This window comes from Chiroxiphia lanceolata, chromosome 1 (assembly GCF_009829145.1).
Source record: "Chiroxiphia lanceolata isolate bChiLan1 chromosome 1, bChiLan1.pri, whole genome shotgun sequence".
In the NCBI taxonomy this organism is placed as follows: Eukaryota; Metazoa; Chordata; class Aves; order Passeriformes; family Pipridae; genus Chiroxiphia; species Chiroxiphia lanceolata.
In genome coordinates, this window is record NC_045637.1 from 111,815,963 (window position 1) to 111,835,852 (window position 19,890).

General features: G+C 38.3%; 1 protein-coding gene across 3 annotated transcripts in view; it reads left to right on the forward strand.

Annotated features, from left to right (window-relative positions):
* Positions 1-19,890, forward strand: part of CPNE4 (copine 4) — a 228,719-nt gene that overhangs the window by 116,817 nt on the left and 92,012 nt on the right. For all 3 annotated transcript variants that reach the window (XM_032684440.1, XM_032684449.1, XM_032684432.1), the window contains exons 4-5: positions 13,501-13,572; positions 17,110-17,184. In XM_032684440.1, the coding sequence (XP_032540331.1) occupies positions 13,501-13,572; positions 17,110-17,184 (147 nt within the window). The remainder of the gene's footprint in view (positions 1-13,500; positions 13,573-17,109; positions 17,185-19,890) is intronic.

Here is a 19,890-nt window from a genome sequence, read left to right on the forward strand (position 1 = left end):
GAAATTCTTAATTGGTGCTTTGAACAGGATAATTAAGAACTTCTGGTGGTTTGATTTACTGCTGTAGTACAGCTTCAAGTGAGCCAGTGCTTACAGAAAACAGAGCATCAGTGGTTGGCTCTGGACAGTAAAAGCCCATGCTCATTAGACTAGTGTTGGAAAATAGACTGATTTGGGAGAAAGTCACTGTTCCTAACGTTACATGGGATTTAGCAAGTTCCAAGTCCAAGGAACACTTAAAAGTACCATTTATTCACAGAGGGTAGTGCCTGGTGATGAGGCAAATAGAGAAATAGGGTTGGATTCATTTCTCTGACTCTCAGTCATCCTGAAGTTAGGTGTCTAGACTAAGTTACTCTTCTGATTTCCATCTTTAATTCAGTGGAGAGAAACAGACAGTTCCAACAGTTGATTCGTTCTACCTGAGAGAGCCATCACAGATTAGGATAAATTGTCTTCAGGAGATACCTGTCTTTCCTCATCAGTTGTCAGGAGAGTCTAGACAGCTGGTTTAGGATAGATACCTAACTTTTTAAATTACTAAGTCTAAAGGTGAGAAGTCCTACTCACAGTATTGATATTTAGAGGTCATCAGAGCCAGGTCTGTAGTGAGTTCCCATACTGCTGACTGGTAGCATACTACAGTGTCCCAGGTATCACAGTTTATTTCTAACCGGCAGCATTTTTGTCATGCAGTGTTTCATAACACAGATTTCTGCTTTGTCCATAATCTCAATGCCAAGGATGGTCTCAGTTTCACTGAACTGAGCGTAAATTTGCTCTCCGCGCCCTCCATCACACAATCTCCAGCTTGTGTGATGAGAGCAGGCAGTGCTTTTGTTTAGATTATGCTTTACAGTGCTTCCACAGAAGTTTGTATTCTGAACATAGTAGTTTGTCATGGAAGATGCTGCAAAGCTTTTGTTTCCTGTTTTCTCACCTCTTCCTACCTCAGCCTCACCACACATGAATCACTGATTTTTTTTTTTTTCCCAGAGCTATTGGGCAAATACTGAATGAGGAAAAGCTCTCCCAGTGAGAGAAATAGTATGAAATATATGCATTTACTAAATTGAAAGCTAAATATGAAGATGTTGGTATTTGGGGTATCTACAGTGCTCTGTAAAGTCTGTTCCTTTTGACAGAATTCTTGTGTCTTAATGAAAATAAGCTATCCTATAAGACCAAAGAGAATGGGAAACAAACAAAAATGTTATTATAATGTTCTTCTCTCTTACTTGGCTTGAAAATGAAGGGAGGGAAAAATGTCGTTGCTGCTGCCTGTAGCATAAATGTCTTTATAATGATTTGATCTCTATAAATAGCACACAGCTGGGTTGGTTGCAGTGTAATTTTAATGGTAACCAAGCAAAAATAATAACAGTGTGAATTCTATTCACAGTAATGTAGCCTGGAGGACTCTGATCTCATATTAAACCTTTTTTGTGGTGTTCCTTCCCCTCCTTTTCTAGTTTATTACCTTTATATGTTTCCTCAACTGTTATAAAAATAGTAGCACTGGAATTGTCATCCAAGTAAAGCCAGCATTGAAAATCCTACAGCATAGTCTGTACATACAGAGCTTACACTCATGGTTAGCTGTTTGGTGTAATTACAGCATATTTTTTTCATTATGAAAATAGAGCCATGGCTTTTCTTGAGATAAATTTGACATAAATGTGTTGTTCTACATCATTCTAATGCCTGAATAAAACAGGATTTTATGTCAAAGTGCCTCTAAATTCATTTTCCCAGTTCAAGTAGGCCTTATCTGAGACATCAAGAAAGGCTGTTGATTTTTGGGCATAGTCTGAAACACTGACTCCCCTCCCACCTCTCCGTAAGTGCCAACTTCTATGCTCTCTTCTAGGTAATAATTGATCTATAAGAGATTCGCTGCTACCCGTACCTGTTTATAGATCATCACTTAGATATGAAGTAAACCTACATGTTTGCCCAAATCATGTAATACTCTTACCTAAAACAAAATTAATAGGAATAATAAATGCTGGGAAAGGCAATAGCGTAGTTATAAAGTAAGTGGACAGAGAGGAGTGAGTTTTCTTTCTTCTGATCTAAATCTTACATGTAGCCTACCAGATGGGTACAAGTGTGTTGGAAATTTGGGGTCTTGGGTGCAAACAATGAAGAAATGCATTAATTTGGAAGGTGTCAATAATCTCCTCCCAAATACTCAAATAAATCTGTTTTCCAAGAGAGTGATAGCAGCAGTGACTTGTAGGCTGTTAGATCCTGAACCAATACACTCTGATGACATCCCACTGCATGTGCAGCAAGATTTAGTTCTATTACTCTTGCCATGACAATTCAATTCTGTGCCTCTACTCGTAAATACTGTGTTTAAAAGCATCCTGGCATGCAGTCAGTTATACCTGGATGTGAAGAGTAAATGCATTTCCTATGCCACAGCATTTAAACACAGTAGAATAAATGGTTGTGGATAGATACCTACTGGGTATAATTATGAAAACGTCAGTGTCCTAAATAGAGACATTTCCTTGAAGTGATTTATCTTCTCCATCGTGTTCAAAAGTTGCCTTTTCAAATAAAACAATAGGAGATTATTTCTTGAAGGGTTTGACTGGAGGAGGTTTGGTGTGAGGTGTTTGGGGGAACCTTTTTTGTGTGTTTTTAAGTACTAAAAGTCTGTTCCTTCCACTCAGAAAGGCTCTTTCTACGTTCCAGTTTTCCAGCTTCTTGAGTTTCCTGGTAATGTGCAGATTGGCAGAATGTTAACAAGTATGTTCTGTATAGTTGGAATGACAGCCAGATCAAAAAAGCCCTAAAATATTACAGAAGGTAGTAAAGTTGAAAGTGCAAACAAATTTTCCTCGGTTAGTAGCAAAATCTTAAAATAATGGTCTGCAATTATAAGTTGTTTATTAAATGAAGTTTCTTAAGGAACTTTGCATCAAGAAATGTACCATACTCCAAGCAATTAAGCTGACCATGCTGTATTGCTTAAGTAAAGTGGCAGTTAAAGGTAGGCTAAAGTGCATAACTAAAACCTATACATTTAAAAAAATATTATTATTTTCCATCTTAGAGTTAATTTCTGAGTAACTGCATAAAACTAATATCTAATAATACTGGTTTTAGCAATTAAGTTGTACAGTCATATGGTAGCTATTTAAGCAAGGAAATTATACTGTGTTGTTCTTGTAACCTCACAAAGATTATTGTGAATTGGAAGCATATTTGTGAAATTAGATTCATAGAATCCTGGAAGAGTCTTGGTTGGAAGGGGCCTTAAAGACCATCTAATGTGTTAGTGCCTTAATATGTTCTGAGCTTCTAAAGCTCTCTCATTGGAATTGTTTGGTTTCATATTCCATAAAATTTACAGAACATTAAAATTGCGTCATTTAGTACAGTAAGGGCTCAAACTTTCTAATAGCCAAAGTTAACTACTTAACCACACACAGGAATAAGGTGTCAGAAGGATGGCTTAGAAAGACTTTTTCCTCTGATGTTTCACCCCAAAGTTTTAATCTATTCTTTAAGAACTCACAAAAATTATTTCAATGAATAAACATTTTCTGATGAGAACTAAACAAACTCGTGTTGCCAAGACATCCTTGATTGCTGCTCAGCTGTGCCTGCAATGTCATTAAATCATGGGAACCAGTAAAGTTGTTATTTCTTAAATGCTGTGAACCACCCCAGCTTTGTGGGCTGGGTTATTCTCTGTGACATATTCTGTCGGCGTAGCCTTTGTGGCTTTTCTTTCAGTACTTACCGCAGCTAATCTTTGCCATTTTCGGATTTGGGATTCTATTCCTTGTTTAGTTTTTTTTAATTTACAGATGTGTTAAAATGTCGTTACTCCCTTACTTGCTCAACTAGTAGCAGAAGAAAACCGCAGAGTTGTAAATTTTTTCCTGTCAAGAACCTTTTCAAGTATTATTTTGAGATTTAATATTACCCATACACACACTTGTGTACAAATTAGATTGGAAATCTTCCTTCTCAGTAATGAGTATAATTGTTTCTTGTGTGCTTTTGATAATATATGCCATTAGCAGATTATGCACTTGAAAATGCTGACTGATTATTAGTTCAGTTTCAGCAACTGCAAATCTCCTTGCTCTTGAATTAGAGAAAGGCTAAAAGATCCATGATTGCACCTGAATTAATTAAACTGAAGTAGTCTGTATGAGAATATTTGTTTAATAGACTGTCAACTGCTTCTGTGCAAAAGACATAGGACCATTTTTTTTCGAAGTATTTTAATTCCTAAATCTCATTAGGTGTCTGTATGCCTCCTTAGACATCTGGGTACCTTTAAATACTTGGCCTTTGATCTCCTCCAAATGAAGTTGCTCTATTCATTAGTGGGATGAATAGTGTACTTTGTCAGATGTGAATGTTGTTTTCTACCAGGGCTGACTCAGAGCACAAGCAACTCATGAATGCAGCACTCTCCCTAACCTTACCAAACCCTTTCAACACATCAGTTATCCCCAGAAAACTCGTGGTTTGCCACTGCAGCCTCTCTGAAGCTGTAAGATTTTCAATTCTAGATGAATTTTGCCAATGTTAATGGAATTACTTGTACAGTTTGTACTGCTTTGTTTTTACATGCTTTATCTTTTTGTATGAATTACTGTAGCTGCCTTTAGAAAAATCATTTAAAATTTAGTTTGCTATTATAATGAGTTTTTATTATGACTAATTCTAAAGGGGCTGCTACTCTGCATACTAATTAAATTCAGTGACTTTTTATGCTATTGATAAGCTATTTCCTGTAATAACATTAAGCCTCTTGTAATAGAGATATCTTTTTTTCTCAGTCTTCTGTTTCAATTGACTCTTTTCAGGTTCAGGTTTCACAAAGACAGGGAGAGGTATAATTCAGCTGTAAATAGACTGTGAGCTGAACAGTACTGTTGTGAACAAAAGAAATCTTGGAGAGGGGTGTGCGGTACAGAAAGAATCGTATGTACGGAGAGGATGATTATAACACTAAAACTGGCTCTACCAAGAAACAGGAATTCTGTGAGCAGTTAGAATGAAAGTTCCTTGTCTATGGACCTGCGCATTTGAACTAGTTCTCTTGAAGGGATTTCTTGGTATCTGTGACTCATCCCCCAAACCTTTTTTCCACCAGAGTGAACTAAGGTCACTGGCATTTACGTACTATCTGGTCTCTCTTCATGTTGAAATGTGCTTGATGCATCTGTGACTAACTGCCACCATTCATGAAAAACATTAGGTGGGTTCAAAAGCAGCTGGGGGATAGATAGCAAGACAAACACGAGCACATCAGAGCTGTACAAATCTTGCTTTGTCAAAAAACAGGCTAAGGATGAATGCGTGAAGAATGAGAGAGAGTTTTTACGCTGTGAGCCAGAGCTACTTCAGTTCTTCTGCCGACGCTTAAATTGGTCTTTTATTATTTACCTACATGGGTGGAATGTCATTAAGGTCTAATATTTTATCTGTGAGTGTTTAGAAGCTTACAGTATTTGACTTGAATGGATTATAGTAAGAGTGCACTAATATTTTAATTTACAAAGCTCCAAGATTCGTTTGATAAACGTTAACTCTCCAGTCATTTGTCTAGTCACTCTGGTTGTATCATTCTACTTAGAGCAATATCATGAAAGTATTGCAGTCCTTCATTTGGGAGACCTCGTAGCTGTGAAAAAGGTGCTTTAAGGGTTGTACTTACTTCTATGTTAAAAGGGGAGACCTTAAGAGGGTACATAGCATAACTGGTAAATACATTTGATATGGTTATGTCCTGAGTTTTAAATGCCACAGAATCCTTCTCTTCCCATGCAACAGGGATAAAAATGATTTTTCTGAGCACAGTCAAGTAATTTTAATTGTATATTTTAAAATCTCTGCCCCAGCTTGGCCAGATAGCAAATGCTTCTCAAGAAAGGAACAGAACTCAGATAAGATGTTTTAGGTTAGGCCAACTGTGCATTTTAGCACCTTTAGTAGCAAAGAAATAAGCTGTAACTTCAGGAGACTGGAAATCTTACTCAAACCAACTATTGCTTTAGAAAGGCAGGTTGCTGTACAGTGCTGAGCAGTCTGAAACTGGAGGCTGAAGTTTCACAAGTACCTGTCTCACTTTTTGAATCCAAGGAATGCACAACACGGTACAAGCAAAAATACCACAACCTAAGAGATTGAAAGACCCAATACAGTAGTTCCTCCCAAAGAAGGCTTGAATAGCATTCATTCTCTCTCTGCAAACAGCGGGGTGCAAAGAGGATGACGGTAAGGTAGAGACAGACATCTTTTAAAGTTGGTTTGAAGTCTTTACTGTTTCAAGATCTATTAATTTAACTGGTGAAGGACAACTGACACTGTATTAGAGGAATTTGAAGAATCCCTAATGTTTGTTCATTTTTCTAAACTGAGAAAAATAAAATGAAAATATGGAAGGCTGATGTAAGGTTGAAGACTCAGTCTTGTCAGTTTGGGTTATTAACTGAGCCCATCTTAAGACACTAAATTATAATTAAAAATTGAGACCAAATGCTTGGAAAAGACAGCTTCGGGGCACAGAGTTAGCCCTTGCTTGAGGTTTAAGGAGGGAGGAGGAAGCAGATCTGTGGTACTGTGAACTGTAAATCATTATATCACAGAGAAATGCAGTTTGAGTAGAATGGGCTTCCAAGCTGGCCTGACAAATGCTGGCACAGGGATGTGTCCACACTGCTGTAAACAAAGTAGCGCCATGTTTAAAAAAAGGTGCTGATAGCTGAGTGAAATATGCCACTTGGGAAGCACATGTAGAGTGTGAGCAAAAAGAAGAGGTGAGAAGATTAGCTCAGAGAGGTTCAGTAGATGATCAGGAGTTAGTATCGCAGCTAAAGATGCGTGGATTAGCAGTCCAAAAGCAACTGGAGTGTTCATGATGTTTAAGCTGAGCACTGGTGCACGAGCTAACATGATGCCAAAACCATGGACAAGCCTGAGAGCTTACAGTGGTCATTATACATCTAGAGAGGTAGTTCAACTGCAATTTGGAAAGATACAAATTGAAGTAGTGCCCAGGGTAGGAGGGGAAGGTAATGCTTCTTGGCAATTAGGGGCACAGACTTCGCATGATGCTGAAAGCAAAGACATTTATTAATTATTTCAGCAGGCTTTTTATACCTTTTACACAATAGGCTGCAATTGTTCATTTAGGTTATGAGTCCTTGCTGCTAGCTACAATATTATAATATTTTTACCTATTAGCAACATTAGTTCCTTTCGTCCTTTTTTCAAGTTCCTCTTTCTGCCCTAGGGAACTGCTCCTCCTTACTTTTCCCATGGCTTCCTTCCCACCAGGGTAACAATGTCCATTTCTTGCTGTTTTCCCATATTAGAAATCCCTACAATGCTTGTTGAGTTAGAAACCGTATTAAGCCACAGAGCTCATCAGGGTTCAACATCCACTGGAGCACACTTAGATGTCTAGTGAAGAATTTGGAGATTTTTGGAAAGTGTGCTGGTTTTAACTGGGTTTTGACTGGGATAGAGTTAATTTTTTTAATAGTAGCTTGAATGGGGCTCTGTTTTGGATTCATGCTGAGAAGAATGTTGATAATACAGGGATGTTTTTGTTATTGCTGAGCAGTATTTACACAGAGTCAAGACATTTCCCACCTCTCATTCCCCGCCACCAGGGAGTGGGCTGGGGTGCACAAGAATGTGTGAGGGGATACAGCTGAGACAGCTGACCCCCACTGACCAAAGGGATATTCCATACCACATATAGTGTCATGTTGAGCATATAAAACTGGTGGAAGAAAAAGGAAGGGATGAGGTTCGGAATGATGGTGTTTTGTCTTCCCAAGTAACTGTTACATGTGATGGAGCCCTGCTTTCCTGCAGGTGACTGAACTCCTGACTGCTTTACCTACTAAACTGTCTTTGTCTTAACTCAGGAGTTTTTTTTTTACTTTTACTCTTCTAATTCTCTCCCCCGTCTCACTGGGATGGAGTAAACGAGTGACTGTGTGAGGCTTAGCTGCTGGCTGGGGTTCAACCACAACTTAAGGCTTGGTGAAAGTTTCAAGGGAGACTTTTTTTTTTGAAAGAGTATGATTGCTACTTTTCTTTCCTTAATATATCAACGTGGCTCTAGGGCATACTGTCTGGTGGGAGATTGCTTCTCCAGGCACTTGAATGCATCTTATCATGAAGATTCAATCTCTGTAAAAGGCATTTGGATCAAGGGAAAAATGCTACTAAAATGTAACTTGGTGCTCTTTGCAGTCCTGGAGAGAGTTAGGTTGGCTAGAAGGCTAGAAGGAAGTTAAGCAACTGTGCGAGTCCATATAACAGGAATAACACATATGGGAGAGAAATTAACATAGAAGTGCTAGGAAATGAAAGCTGCTTGTCTGGCAATCCCAGCTGGCAAGGAAGAGATACAAAGAATTCTTCAAGTTGTGTACTGCGGAGGGAAATTTGTGCTTAATCTGACTGTCTAAATAGCCAAATTTGGAGTTCCTGTAAGAAAGTCCAATATGCAGAAGAGGCCAGTCCCAATAAAGAATGTGAGACACTTGACCTCTGTCACCTTGCAAAGCCGAATCAATGCTTTTCAAATAATTTGGTTAAAAAGCTATATCAAAATCTTCTTGTTAGCTTGATTTAGGAACATTGGGAATTCTGTATGATATTACTGAAACTCATCCCTATATTTGGTTAAGAAAGGACCACATAGAGAAATATATTTTAAAAGTTTCTTAAACAAGCCAGGTAAAATGGGTCATTACATTTCACAGCTCGTCTTACACGGTGCTGATTAGTCACGACTCAGGCATAGGAGAGAGCAAACCTTCATCAGAGTCCTTGTCTCTGAGTCACTGCTGAGCAGTACATGGTACACAGCTGGTGTCAGTGCCTTGGTACTTTTATCGAGAGTCTTGCATCTGTTTATACTTTTAAAATAATAACAAAAAAAAGCAAAGCATCTTTTGTATATTTTAAATTGGAAATAAGATCAAATGGTGATGTGAATCCAGATTGCATTACAGCAATATTGAGCATCTGTCCAGACCTGTCCTTAACCTATATAGGCTTGCCTGCAATAAGGCAAATAAGGATGATCTTTAAGGGAATTTCCCACCCCCATCTTACCACAGAGCTGATAGCCCTAGCAACACAGATCAGAAAACTAATCAAGATGATGTTCTGTTGCAATGATTGCATATTTGGTAAATAGGAATAACTTAATGTGCACATCCTTCTTCTCAGAAGCAGAGCAGCGGCTTTTACATTCTCTTCTATTTCCACACCTTGCAAACATATTCAGTATGATATGCTTTATTGGACATGTGGCACTCTTAGACCAGAACTGGGTAGTAGTTTATATGTGTCTGTAGCTGCAAATAAACTTCACTTCTCTTAGTCTCACCTCTGAAATCTCTGAGGTCTTTATTTTAAGAGCCCCACACTGAGCACCAAAAAGGACTGCTGTGGTTTAACCCCAGCTGTCAACTAAACACCATGCAGCCACTTGCTCACACCCACCTTGCCCTGTCCCTGCCCCAGTGGGGAAGAGAATCAGAAAAAAAAAGGTAAACATTATGGATTAAGATAAGAACAGTTTCATAATTAAAAAATTTAAGATATTATTATTACAATAATATTAACTGTAATTAAAAGGAGAGAAAGAGAAAAATAAAACCCAAGAGAAACAGGAGATGCATAATACAATTGGCCACCATCTGCTGACTGATGCCCATCCCATTCCTTAGCAGTGATTGACAGCTCTCAGCCAACTCTTCCCAGTTTATATAGGGAAATGTTCTATGGTATGAAGTATCATACTCTGTATACAGGGTGTTCTATGGTATGAAATATCATTGTGGCAAGTTCAAGTCAGCTGACCTGGCTAGCCTCCCTCCTGGCTTTTTGTGCACCTCCTCACTGGCAAAGCGTGGCAAACTGAAAATTCCTTGATTTAGGGTAAGCACTACTTAGCAACAACCAAAACATCAGGTTTTTATCAACATTATTCTCATACTGAATCCAAAACACAGTGCTATACCAGATACTATGAAGAAAAGTAACTATTCCAGCCTCAGCTAGGACAGGTTTCTTACATCCATTTGTTCACTGATTGGTCATGTTTCTAATAAAATGTTCATGAAAATACACGTTCTGGAAATTTAATGAGGTTTACTAGGGCTGAACTGGATTCTACCATTTGTGTTTTAGAAAGAACTTCTACACATCACTTTTGGACAAAACCCTTTTTTCCCTGAAGCTGAAGTTTTAATTTGCGAGTTTTTGAAATCAGAGTCACAAAGACTCCTGACAAATGAAAGACCTGTAGTAAATTAAATTCTTGTAAGACATCTTGCCAATTCAGCCATCACTGTAACTCTGAACTTAGATTAATGCTTCCAAGCTCTCAAGTTATCGTTGTTTAGTACTTGCTCTCTGCCAATCAGGTCAGAAAATGCTTTTTGTGACAATGTTCAGAAGAAGTTTTACATTGATACATTAACAAATAATATGATAGATAATTGATGGCTTCCATAGAAATGGTTCTTTTAACAAGGAGACCTGGTCTGTACAGTGCATGAACAAAAACAGCAATTTACTGCTACTGCTTCCTTGACAGTTTTTGCAATGACAGTTTGAGGCAACACTGTTGGCACATTGTTGCCAGATGGAGGATTCATTTTACTGGCCACTTAATTAACAACTGGTAAACGATTGCACCCAAATACACATATTTACATGTGCAGAGTGCTTACTGTGTCACAGTGATGCTAATGGCTTAGAGAGTGAGTGTTATTAATGTGGTCTACTAATGAGAATGTCAGAATAAATTATCTTCTCTGGAACTGCAAGCCATCTATCTGCCACCTGCATAGGAGCTCCTGAGCTTCAGCCTCTGTCTCTTGAAAGCTGTGACCCTTTTGAAAGCTGCAAAGGGAGCTGTAAAAATTTGGGTAGTTTAGGGGAGGGAAAGTCCTGCTATCTCTAAAGGAGGTTAGCTGAAGGGCAGGTTCCCATCCAAGTTCTATCTCATGCCATGGCTATATATACATATAAGGTATCTGAAAAAGCTTCTGGTAGAAATACCCATAGCTTTCAGTGGAAAAACTTCATGTATTTTACAAAGTTGTCTGTGCATCTGGGGAAAGGAGGAGAGATCATAGAGATGAATGGGCTCTGCTCCCCAGCTGCCATAATTCATTGTCTAGTTGGTACACAACCCATAGTTTAATAATATATTAAGAATAATCTGTCATATTTCTGTATTACCTGCCATCTGAGAATCTCAAACAAAGTTTTTTAAATTGCACCTCATTGTTCACCGGAGTGCAATGATTTGTACTTGAATGTACAACTTATGTATGGGCAACTTAAGTGGTCACAGCAAACAGCATTTCCAAGATGCTAGGGAAGAAAAAGGACTTCTGAATCCTGGCAGTACTTGTGATCTTACTTGTCTTACTGTCTGTTGGTACCACTGATCAACACTAGTGTTGAAATCCAAAAGTTAATTTGGAAAACTGAGTGAGATGATGGCAGCAAACTGCTTTAGGAAAGACAATCCAAAAAGGAGTGTTAAATTATTCACTTAAGTAATAGCCAGGTGTAAAAATGCAGGGTAAGAAACAGCTGGCAATGCAAAATGGTCATAAAATAATCATTAGTTGACAGTATCATAGTGTTCTTTAAGTAAGTCAAATGCAGTTCTGAAGTGTGTCAGCCTTGAAATGAGAAGCTCTTCTTGCATAGGAAGGACCACGGCTATTATGCACAATTTTGAGCATTATTGTAAGAGTGTCTATGGGCCAGTACATGAAGGCTCATCAGAGAATAGAGAGAATGGTTTGAGGGCTACAAAGTGTGGTCAAAAAGGAAAGATAGGACAAACTCAGGTTCTGTAGTAAAGAAGACTATGGAGAGTCTTCAGATATAAAGATTGCCTGAAAGACAAAGGGAAAAAGATTATTTTGCTTATTCATGGTGCGTTAGGTGGAAATAATGGACTTAAACTGCAGAGAATTGGATTAGCTGTTAGGAAAATATATTTACAGTAAGGATAATGAATAGAGTAATAAATTTCCAGAAGAGGGTATTTCCCTCTGCCTCTAATTAGACACATATCTGCCAGGTATAGCTGCAGTAGAAATGAGAAGCTGGACACAGTGATTCTGGATGTGCTGTCCAGGCCTGTGATGGTTCTCCTGTCTCATATTTAAAGCCTTGCTTCTGTCTTGCTACTTCCATCATAATAGTAGCTGAGGGTATTCTGAGGTGCTGCCGTTTCCTTTCTGTTCAATTCAGCAAACTGATGGGCAGGACAAACATGTTTCCATGTGGTGATGTCAGGCTAAAATCATCCTATTCACTCCTGTCTCACAGCCCTTTTTTTGCCTGGCTGCAACTTTGAATTACTCACACTCCTCCAGCTCTGGCCATTACCCACTGATGTGCTTTATTGCTGAAATGTGTATGATGCTCAGGCATATTTTGCCGAACATGTTTATCCTATCAAGTTGTTCAAGTAATGTTGGATGTGGAAAGGACTATTTCTAGCATAAAAACAACTTTCAAGAGGCTAGGGTTTCTCCTAGGACACAGCAATCTTTTCTCAGTATCTGCACAGCACAATCCTACTACAGTTTTGTCACATTAAAAATAATATTGTGATTTCTAAACTGTGTTTTGAGCTACTTTAACATCTGTCTACATTTTGAAGTTTTCCAATTAAAAATAAATAAATTAATACAGCATTAATTTTACAAAGAAGAGGAACTTAATATGCTGGAACATCACTGTAGCCTAGCAATTATGCTATTATATTTTTATTTATCTAGTTTTAAATGTTTCAAAATTATAAGGGAATTATAGTTATTACTGATATGGCAAATAACATCTTTTGTCAGTATCACTCTGATAATATTTATTCGAAGTTCATTTATAATTTTGTTAATGAACAAGTTCATTTGTAATGCTGAGTTCTATGGGAGGTCTGGTACCTGGTAAGCAAAGAAGACAATTTCGGAACTAAAACTGTGGGGCAGATTGCTTGCTTCTGTCCTGAATTTAGAGTTGTTGATATTTTGAAATAAAATAAATGCCTTCTCTTTGTAAACAGATTTCAGTTTCCCATAAAAATAAGTTAGTTTGGAGGTATCTCTGTAGATTCTCCCTTCTTATTGTCTTTTAAGTATGTTTAAACCTTACTTCTGTGCTCTGTTACCATCATTGCAATACTTGAGGAAAATCTATAATATGTTTTTCACTGTTCTGTTCAACTCCATGAATTGTGTCCTCCTCATTCTGCTTGATCCCAACCGTTTGTTTTTATCTTCCACTGCATCCTGTCTGCAGCTTCCTGGGAAACTTTTCTTCTCGGTCATGGTCTTACTGCGCTGACTGATTGTGAATTGAGAAACACGCTTGATACAAAAGCAAAAAATGAAATCACAATGAAGCATGTATTTACTACAGATTCTAATTATTTTCCCCTTTGTTTTTGTTTTTGTGCAGATTGTTTCTCAGAGGAAACTCTCCAAGTCCTTACTCAAACAGGGCAACACAGCAGGAAAGTCATCTATAACAGTAAGTCAATCTTAAATACACTCTTGTTTTCCTGTTATTTAGAAACATCTAATGTGACTAATTCTTCCCTAAAAGCATCCTGCTAAGTCACCAGAACAGCCCTTGATTGAGAAATGTATTTCAGTTGTTTATTTGATTACTGGTACTGTTTCTGCTAAATGTTTGATGTAAGGAAATGGCAACAAATAATGTATGATTTGTACAAAAGCCACAATATTTACTACTACTACTATCACTTTTAAGGTACTTGGATGACAGCAAGAAACTTGTGCTGCTTGAATACTTGTAGTTGAAGAACTAGAACATTCAGAAATTCATTTGACCTGCTTTGACACATGAAGGAGCTTAATGTTTATTTTGCCTTGGATTTTTTCCAGGTTCTTAGGAAAAAAAAGGGTGGGAAAAAAATAAAAAACTCCAAACTTAGAAAGTACACACATGCACCCAGCAACTTCCAAAGTTTGATGAGACTAGTTTTAGCTGTGTGGTAATGCAATTATGGGTTGTATTGTTATACCTCCATGTGTATCTTGAAATCTGCAAATCAGTTTATTACTTCTATTTCATCCTTCTCTGTGGTAGCTTGTTTGGGAGATCAGTCTTGTCTGCACTGAACCCTGCATGCTTATGACATTTGCAGCTCTGCATTAAGACAAAAGCTATAATAAAATATTCTGCTTTGGGGATCTCTGCTCTGTTGCCTCTCGGGGTTGCGAAGTATTTTTTTCCTTGATGTGCAGTAAGCCAGATGGGTTTCCTTTGGCTTGATTGCTTGGATTTTTTTTTCTACCTTGGACCACAGAAGAGACAGAAGACTGTGAGAAATAATGCTTTCAGAGAGCTCAGGAGGTTTTATTTCTTAGATATCTTCCTTGGTGCTTGGCTGCAAATGAATTTGCTTAAATGCATACAGTAAACTCATTTTTGATCTGAGGTTGGAAAGGAATTCCCCACTCCTCTGGCTGAATAGAACCAGGAGAGAGTTTTGCTCCCTAAATAACTTGGTGTGATTTGGCTGCTGAGTCGTATCTGGGCATACTTAATCTCCTCCATCCCTGTGGTGGTCTGGACTCCGCTCCTGTTCTTTAAGGAACACAAAGAAGTTTAGTCTTGTGAAAACGCAAATGCTTTAGTACAACTAAATCATTAGGCTTGTTAGTGGAGTGTTCTGGCAAAAATTAAATCACTGTAATAAACAGAAGATGAGAGAAAATAGTCCCTGCTGGCCTAACACTGGATGATAACCATGAAATATTGGACCTTGGCTTCTCACCAGCAGTACTAAAGAGCAAGTTGACTTCACTCAAATGGGAGAAACTGAACACAGACAAAAAATATTGTGTGAAAACTTTGGTGTCTCAACAGAATAAGTAAAACCAGATTATTTATCATTATTTCTTGACCTGGGGACATACTGTCAAGCATGGAAGTTACACATACTAATTTCCTAACTTGTTCAGTGTACTGAATTGTGAGTTTTTCATAGGATTTTGAAAGGTCCTGTCTTGGCATATTTTACTGAAATTTTATTAGCCCTTTGACTGTGTAATGTCTCATCCACACAATTTTATAATATGGCTATGGGTGCAAAAGAGCACAGTTCAGCTTCTGCAGTTAGAAGTATGTCAAACTTCATAAGAGCAGGTTCATTATTTTCGGTTAAAAGTATTTGTAAAACTTGGTGTACAAATCCCACAACACTGTTGGTCCTATACAGCTTAACCATCTTTTAAACCATCAGACTACATGGAAGAGAAATGTGTCAATCTCTACGGGCCAAATTTCCATCAAGCTCAAGTTTGCCTGGAAGAGGCTGCATGTAAATATTTTGCACGGAGAAGCACCACAGCTCACTGCTGTGAGGTGTCCCAGCCAGAATAGTCTCAACTCAGGGAATTTTACTTAATTTAATTTTTTGCCAATCAGCGTAAGCTTCTACTGATTCAGGTACTGAGAAACAAATAAGAAAAAAAAAAACCTCTTAGGGAAAATACCTTTCCTTCCCCTTCCTTGTGATCAACTTCAGACACCTCTCCTGCCTCCTCATGCTCTCAATTCCCTTTGCCTTCATTGCACGTTGTGCTCAGTCCCTTTGGTGAGGTGACAGGTGGTGCAGGTCAGGATCAAAAAACTGATTTTTTTTTTTGCTGCTCTTTGTTTTTCACTCATTTTCTCAGCTCTGCTCTGAGCTTACACACAGGTCGCAGTCCCTTCGAGGACGTCTGCTCCAGTGTAGGCTTACCTGTGGGAGTCCACTCTCAGAGGTGCCTCCTCCAGAATGGAGCTCATCCTTCCGAGACTGAATCTCCAACTGTGTTCCCAACAGCGTCCTCTTCTCCATGCCTCCTCCTGGATCTTCTTTAGGGTGGCCTCTGACACCTCCTACCTCTCCTTCCTTTGTGTCTCTTGCTTCTGGCAGCTGCTGCCCTTCCTGAAATATGTGCATCTCTGATGGGGACCCCATATTTGGGACCCCAAAACCCTCTGTTTTGGGGTGCAGTTAATAGCTGCTGCCAGCTGCCAAGCTGGTTTGAAGAATAGTTGGGGTGTCCCAGTGGTTCTCCGAGGACCTTGCGTCCGTGCAGTGGAGACAGTCAGAGCCTGGCTGGGGACCTGACATGGCTGCCAGGTGTGTGGCCATGGACATGAAACACCCAGAAAATTGTTTTTTTGGGATATTTAATCTCTGGGGAGAATATTCACAATAGGGAAAAGGTTTTATAGCTGTCAAATAGAATATAATGTGGTCTGTTTCAAAGAACATTTTTCAGTGAAGTATCCCAGGTTTGCTTAATACATTCTCTCCCCCGAAGCATTTTAATGTCTTACTCAGGAAGGCTGGTTTGGTTGGTTATATTTTGCTTTGGTTTGGTTTTTAATGTTGCACAGCACAGTGGCTGACATCATTGTCAGCACAGCTTACACCATCTGAAAGAATCACACTATAATATTTTAGTATTACTTTCTTCTGACTCACTCTACAGTAAATGGTTTCGCCAATGTAGTTATTGCAGAAGAACTATACCAGAACTCTCCTACTGAACATGTGGCTTTCATGGCAACTAAGGACAAGTGACTTTGCTCCTTTTCCCATTTAGCTTGCCAAATGATGCCGAAGCACCATAAAATAAGTGGGCTTTAGACCCATATAATACAAGTCTTGTATAGCATTTTTGTCCCCTTGGACACTGTGAGACTGTGGAATTCTCCATTGTCCAGTCTGAGAAGTACTTGGTCAGAGACAAGGGATCCCTGATAGATGTTCATGTCTCTCCATTGACAGGTGATTGGCAAGGCATAGTTGCATGACACAAAGTGATTCAGGTTTGTGGGCTTAACATCAGTCAGCTGAGGGTGGGTCAACTGAGGGTGGGATTCGCTGAATGCCCTCAGCCCTTCCTGATGACAAAGGGAATCATATTAACTTGTACCACACTTCAGTTTCCTAAATGGGGTCTGCAGTCTTCACACCGAAAAATGGCATCATTCTCCCCTTTCATTACACCATGCAGAGCTCAAATGTAGCTTTCCATTTAGGTGATTGCAGAGGAGTTGTCTGGCAACGATGACTACGTTGAACTTTCATTCAGCGCACGGAAATTGGATGACAAGGTAAGCTGCTTGATATTAACCTTACCAAAAGAAATAAGAATGCCTGCAAATACAATTTGATGAGATTTTCCCAGACAGATATTCTTGGCCTTATGTTATTAAACACATCAAGGTTTTCAGATGAATGTTCACAATGAGGCTTTCCTCAAGTTGCAAAGTAATTAAAAAAAAAACCAAACTCAAGAGAATCTAATTAAAACCAAGACAAGTTAATTACGCTACAACCAATACAATTTAATTATGTAAAATGCCACAGATCAGAAGTGCTTAGAGAAGTGAACTTTCTGTAAGTAGTCTAAGATGATATCATTGAAGTGTTCTAAAATAAAGCTAGAAGACTTCATAACAGCAGTGTCATGATAGACGTTTTGTTCAACAAAATGTAGCTTGAATATGAGAAATAGATTCTTGCGTATCTGTTAAAAAATCTTCTCCTCTTTACTAAGAAAACTCTCCACTGACTGAAACATGACTCAGGATTATAATGAGTACCTCTTTCTGAAAATTTCTTTTGTTGTTTAGCAATTTATTAATAATAAGCATCTCAAGCAACTTACAGCCCGAGAAATCCAGATGACTGCTTTTAAGCTACTCTCTGTTATTTCAGTGTAATAGCAGACATACAATTATTTGAGGTATGTAGTCCCTTCTTATATATGAAGGTGCTTCTAATTATAAGCATATGGTAACACTGTACAAAAGTTTAGGATTGTGATGCTCCAAGTGTGTTCTTGTAAACATTTGACATGTGAGTACCTTAAAATCAAATCAGTGAAACTACTTTTGGATACATAAATCAGGTTTTCAAGATGAAGTTGTAACTTATGAAAAATATTTTTGGTTTATAGTACTGGAAAATCTCAGGCAAGCAGAAGGTACACAGAAAGATTGATAGTACTGAAATTTATTTAGAATATACAGGTAAATAACTTTACTGTGTTCAGGATCATTAGCAATCATAAATGATCAGGACCTGATTTTGCTTCTCATCTGAAAGAATGACCTTCTTCTTTCAGACTTGCTGGAGTCTTATTGGGTTTGAACTGCGTGGTTTATTTAGGTGTCGAAATGTAAATTTAACAACCTCTCTTTAGACAGACATCTTTAGAGGTGATTTCCAAACTTGTGCTCAAGTTACTAAGTTTCTTACTGTTCCACATGCTGTCACATCTAAAAAAAGGAGAGGAGATATACAACGTAAGACTCCACTTGGCCATTGCTTTTCCACAAATGTAAAATGTAATCTGCTGTAAATATTATGATTACTTATGGGTCTTGTTGGTATAAATTAAATGTATACTGCCAGAATGCAGTTCTGAGCCGGGTCAGTGTTGTTTGAGCAACAGCTTTAGGGAGTGGTTAAAACACTTTATGGGGATAAGTTGAGAAGGATCAATATTGTTGTTCTTGTAATTTTAACATGTCCAGTAAAGATGGGCTTCATCCGATAGCAATTCCTGGATGTTGCAGTGTACAACTCAAGCAGTGACACATTGTGTATTATCTGAATCAGAACTCTTGTCTTCAGCTGATGAAAATCACTGGAAGCCTATTGCAGTTGAAAGTCTTCAATTTGCTCCAGCTAGAGATGTACCTCTAAACCTGGCTGAACATTGGCTCACCTCTTCTATAAGAAAGCTTTTGGTATGGCTTATGATGAACTTTGAAATCAGTAGATGCAAGGCACTATTAGTAATTATTGTTATTAAGGTTTGAAATTGCTTAAATTGCATAGTTCAGCCAGTGTTGAAAAAGAATGAGTGCTCCGATGTCACATAAAGGTAAAAAAACCCCAAACCAAAACAAAAATCAAAGAATTGAGAAGAGCCCATTTTATAAAATACTAAGCATGGTTTTGCCTGCTTCTCCATACTCATAGAAGTGAACACCTGAGTAGAGATGTAATGTCAGAGAAACAGCCTGAGGGCTGGAAATGGCCTTGGATTCTCCCGAACAACAGAGGAAGCCTCTGGAAGTCATTCATGCTCTGCTACAAGGTCACTTTTGTAAGCCGTGGGGTTCCTGCACTGGTAACTATGGGAGTTGCAGAAGACAAGTAGAATCCTAACGTCCTACAACTTGTGGATGTCGTATATGTGCTTTCAGGATAAAAAAAAAAAATTATTTCTATCTGTCACCATCAGTGGTATATTGAATGGACAGGAATTTCCTTCCTTCATCCTTTAAAGGAGAGCTCCTTGAAAGAGGATCTAGATTGTGGTCCTTAAATGTATACATTTCCTCCACTAAGGAAAAATATGTGAACAACAATTGTTGTTTTTTTTAAGATTCAACAAAATTCGTTGGTATAATTTAACAGGCAGGATATGTTTGTTGAGGGTCTTTTACTCTCTCCACTTAAAACTGCAAGAATCTTAGAGAAGCTACAAAACAAGTAAAGCCTGCCCTTTTTTTCCTGGAGAGGTGGCTAAAACGTTCAGTGAAAAATTATTGGAAAGTGACAGGTATGAAACTTTCCTTTAGTTAACTGACTTTGCAGAGATAAAGGTTATATTTTTTATTGCAGTGCTTGTTTGGAAGGTATTACTGCATTTTCATGTTTTATTGAAGCCCTGTCAGCTCAGATGGCACATCTTTGTTTCAAGAGTTCCACTGAGAACACTTCACAGTGGAACAATAACTTTTGGGAAGGTTCTATTGCATTAATAGCTGTGTCACAATTACCATAACAAGCAGCTATGTTTT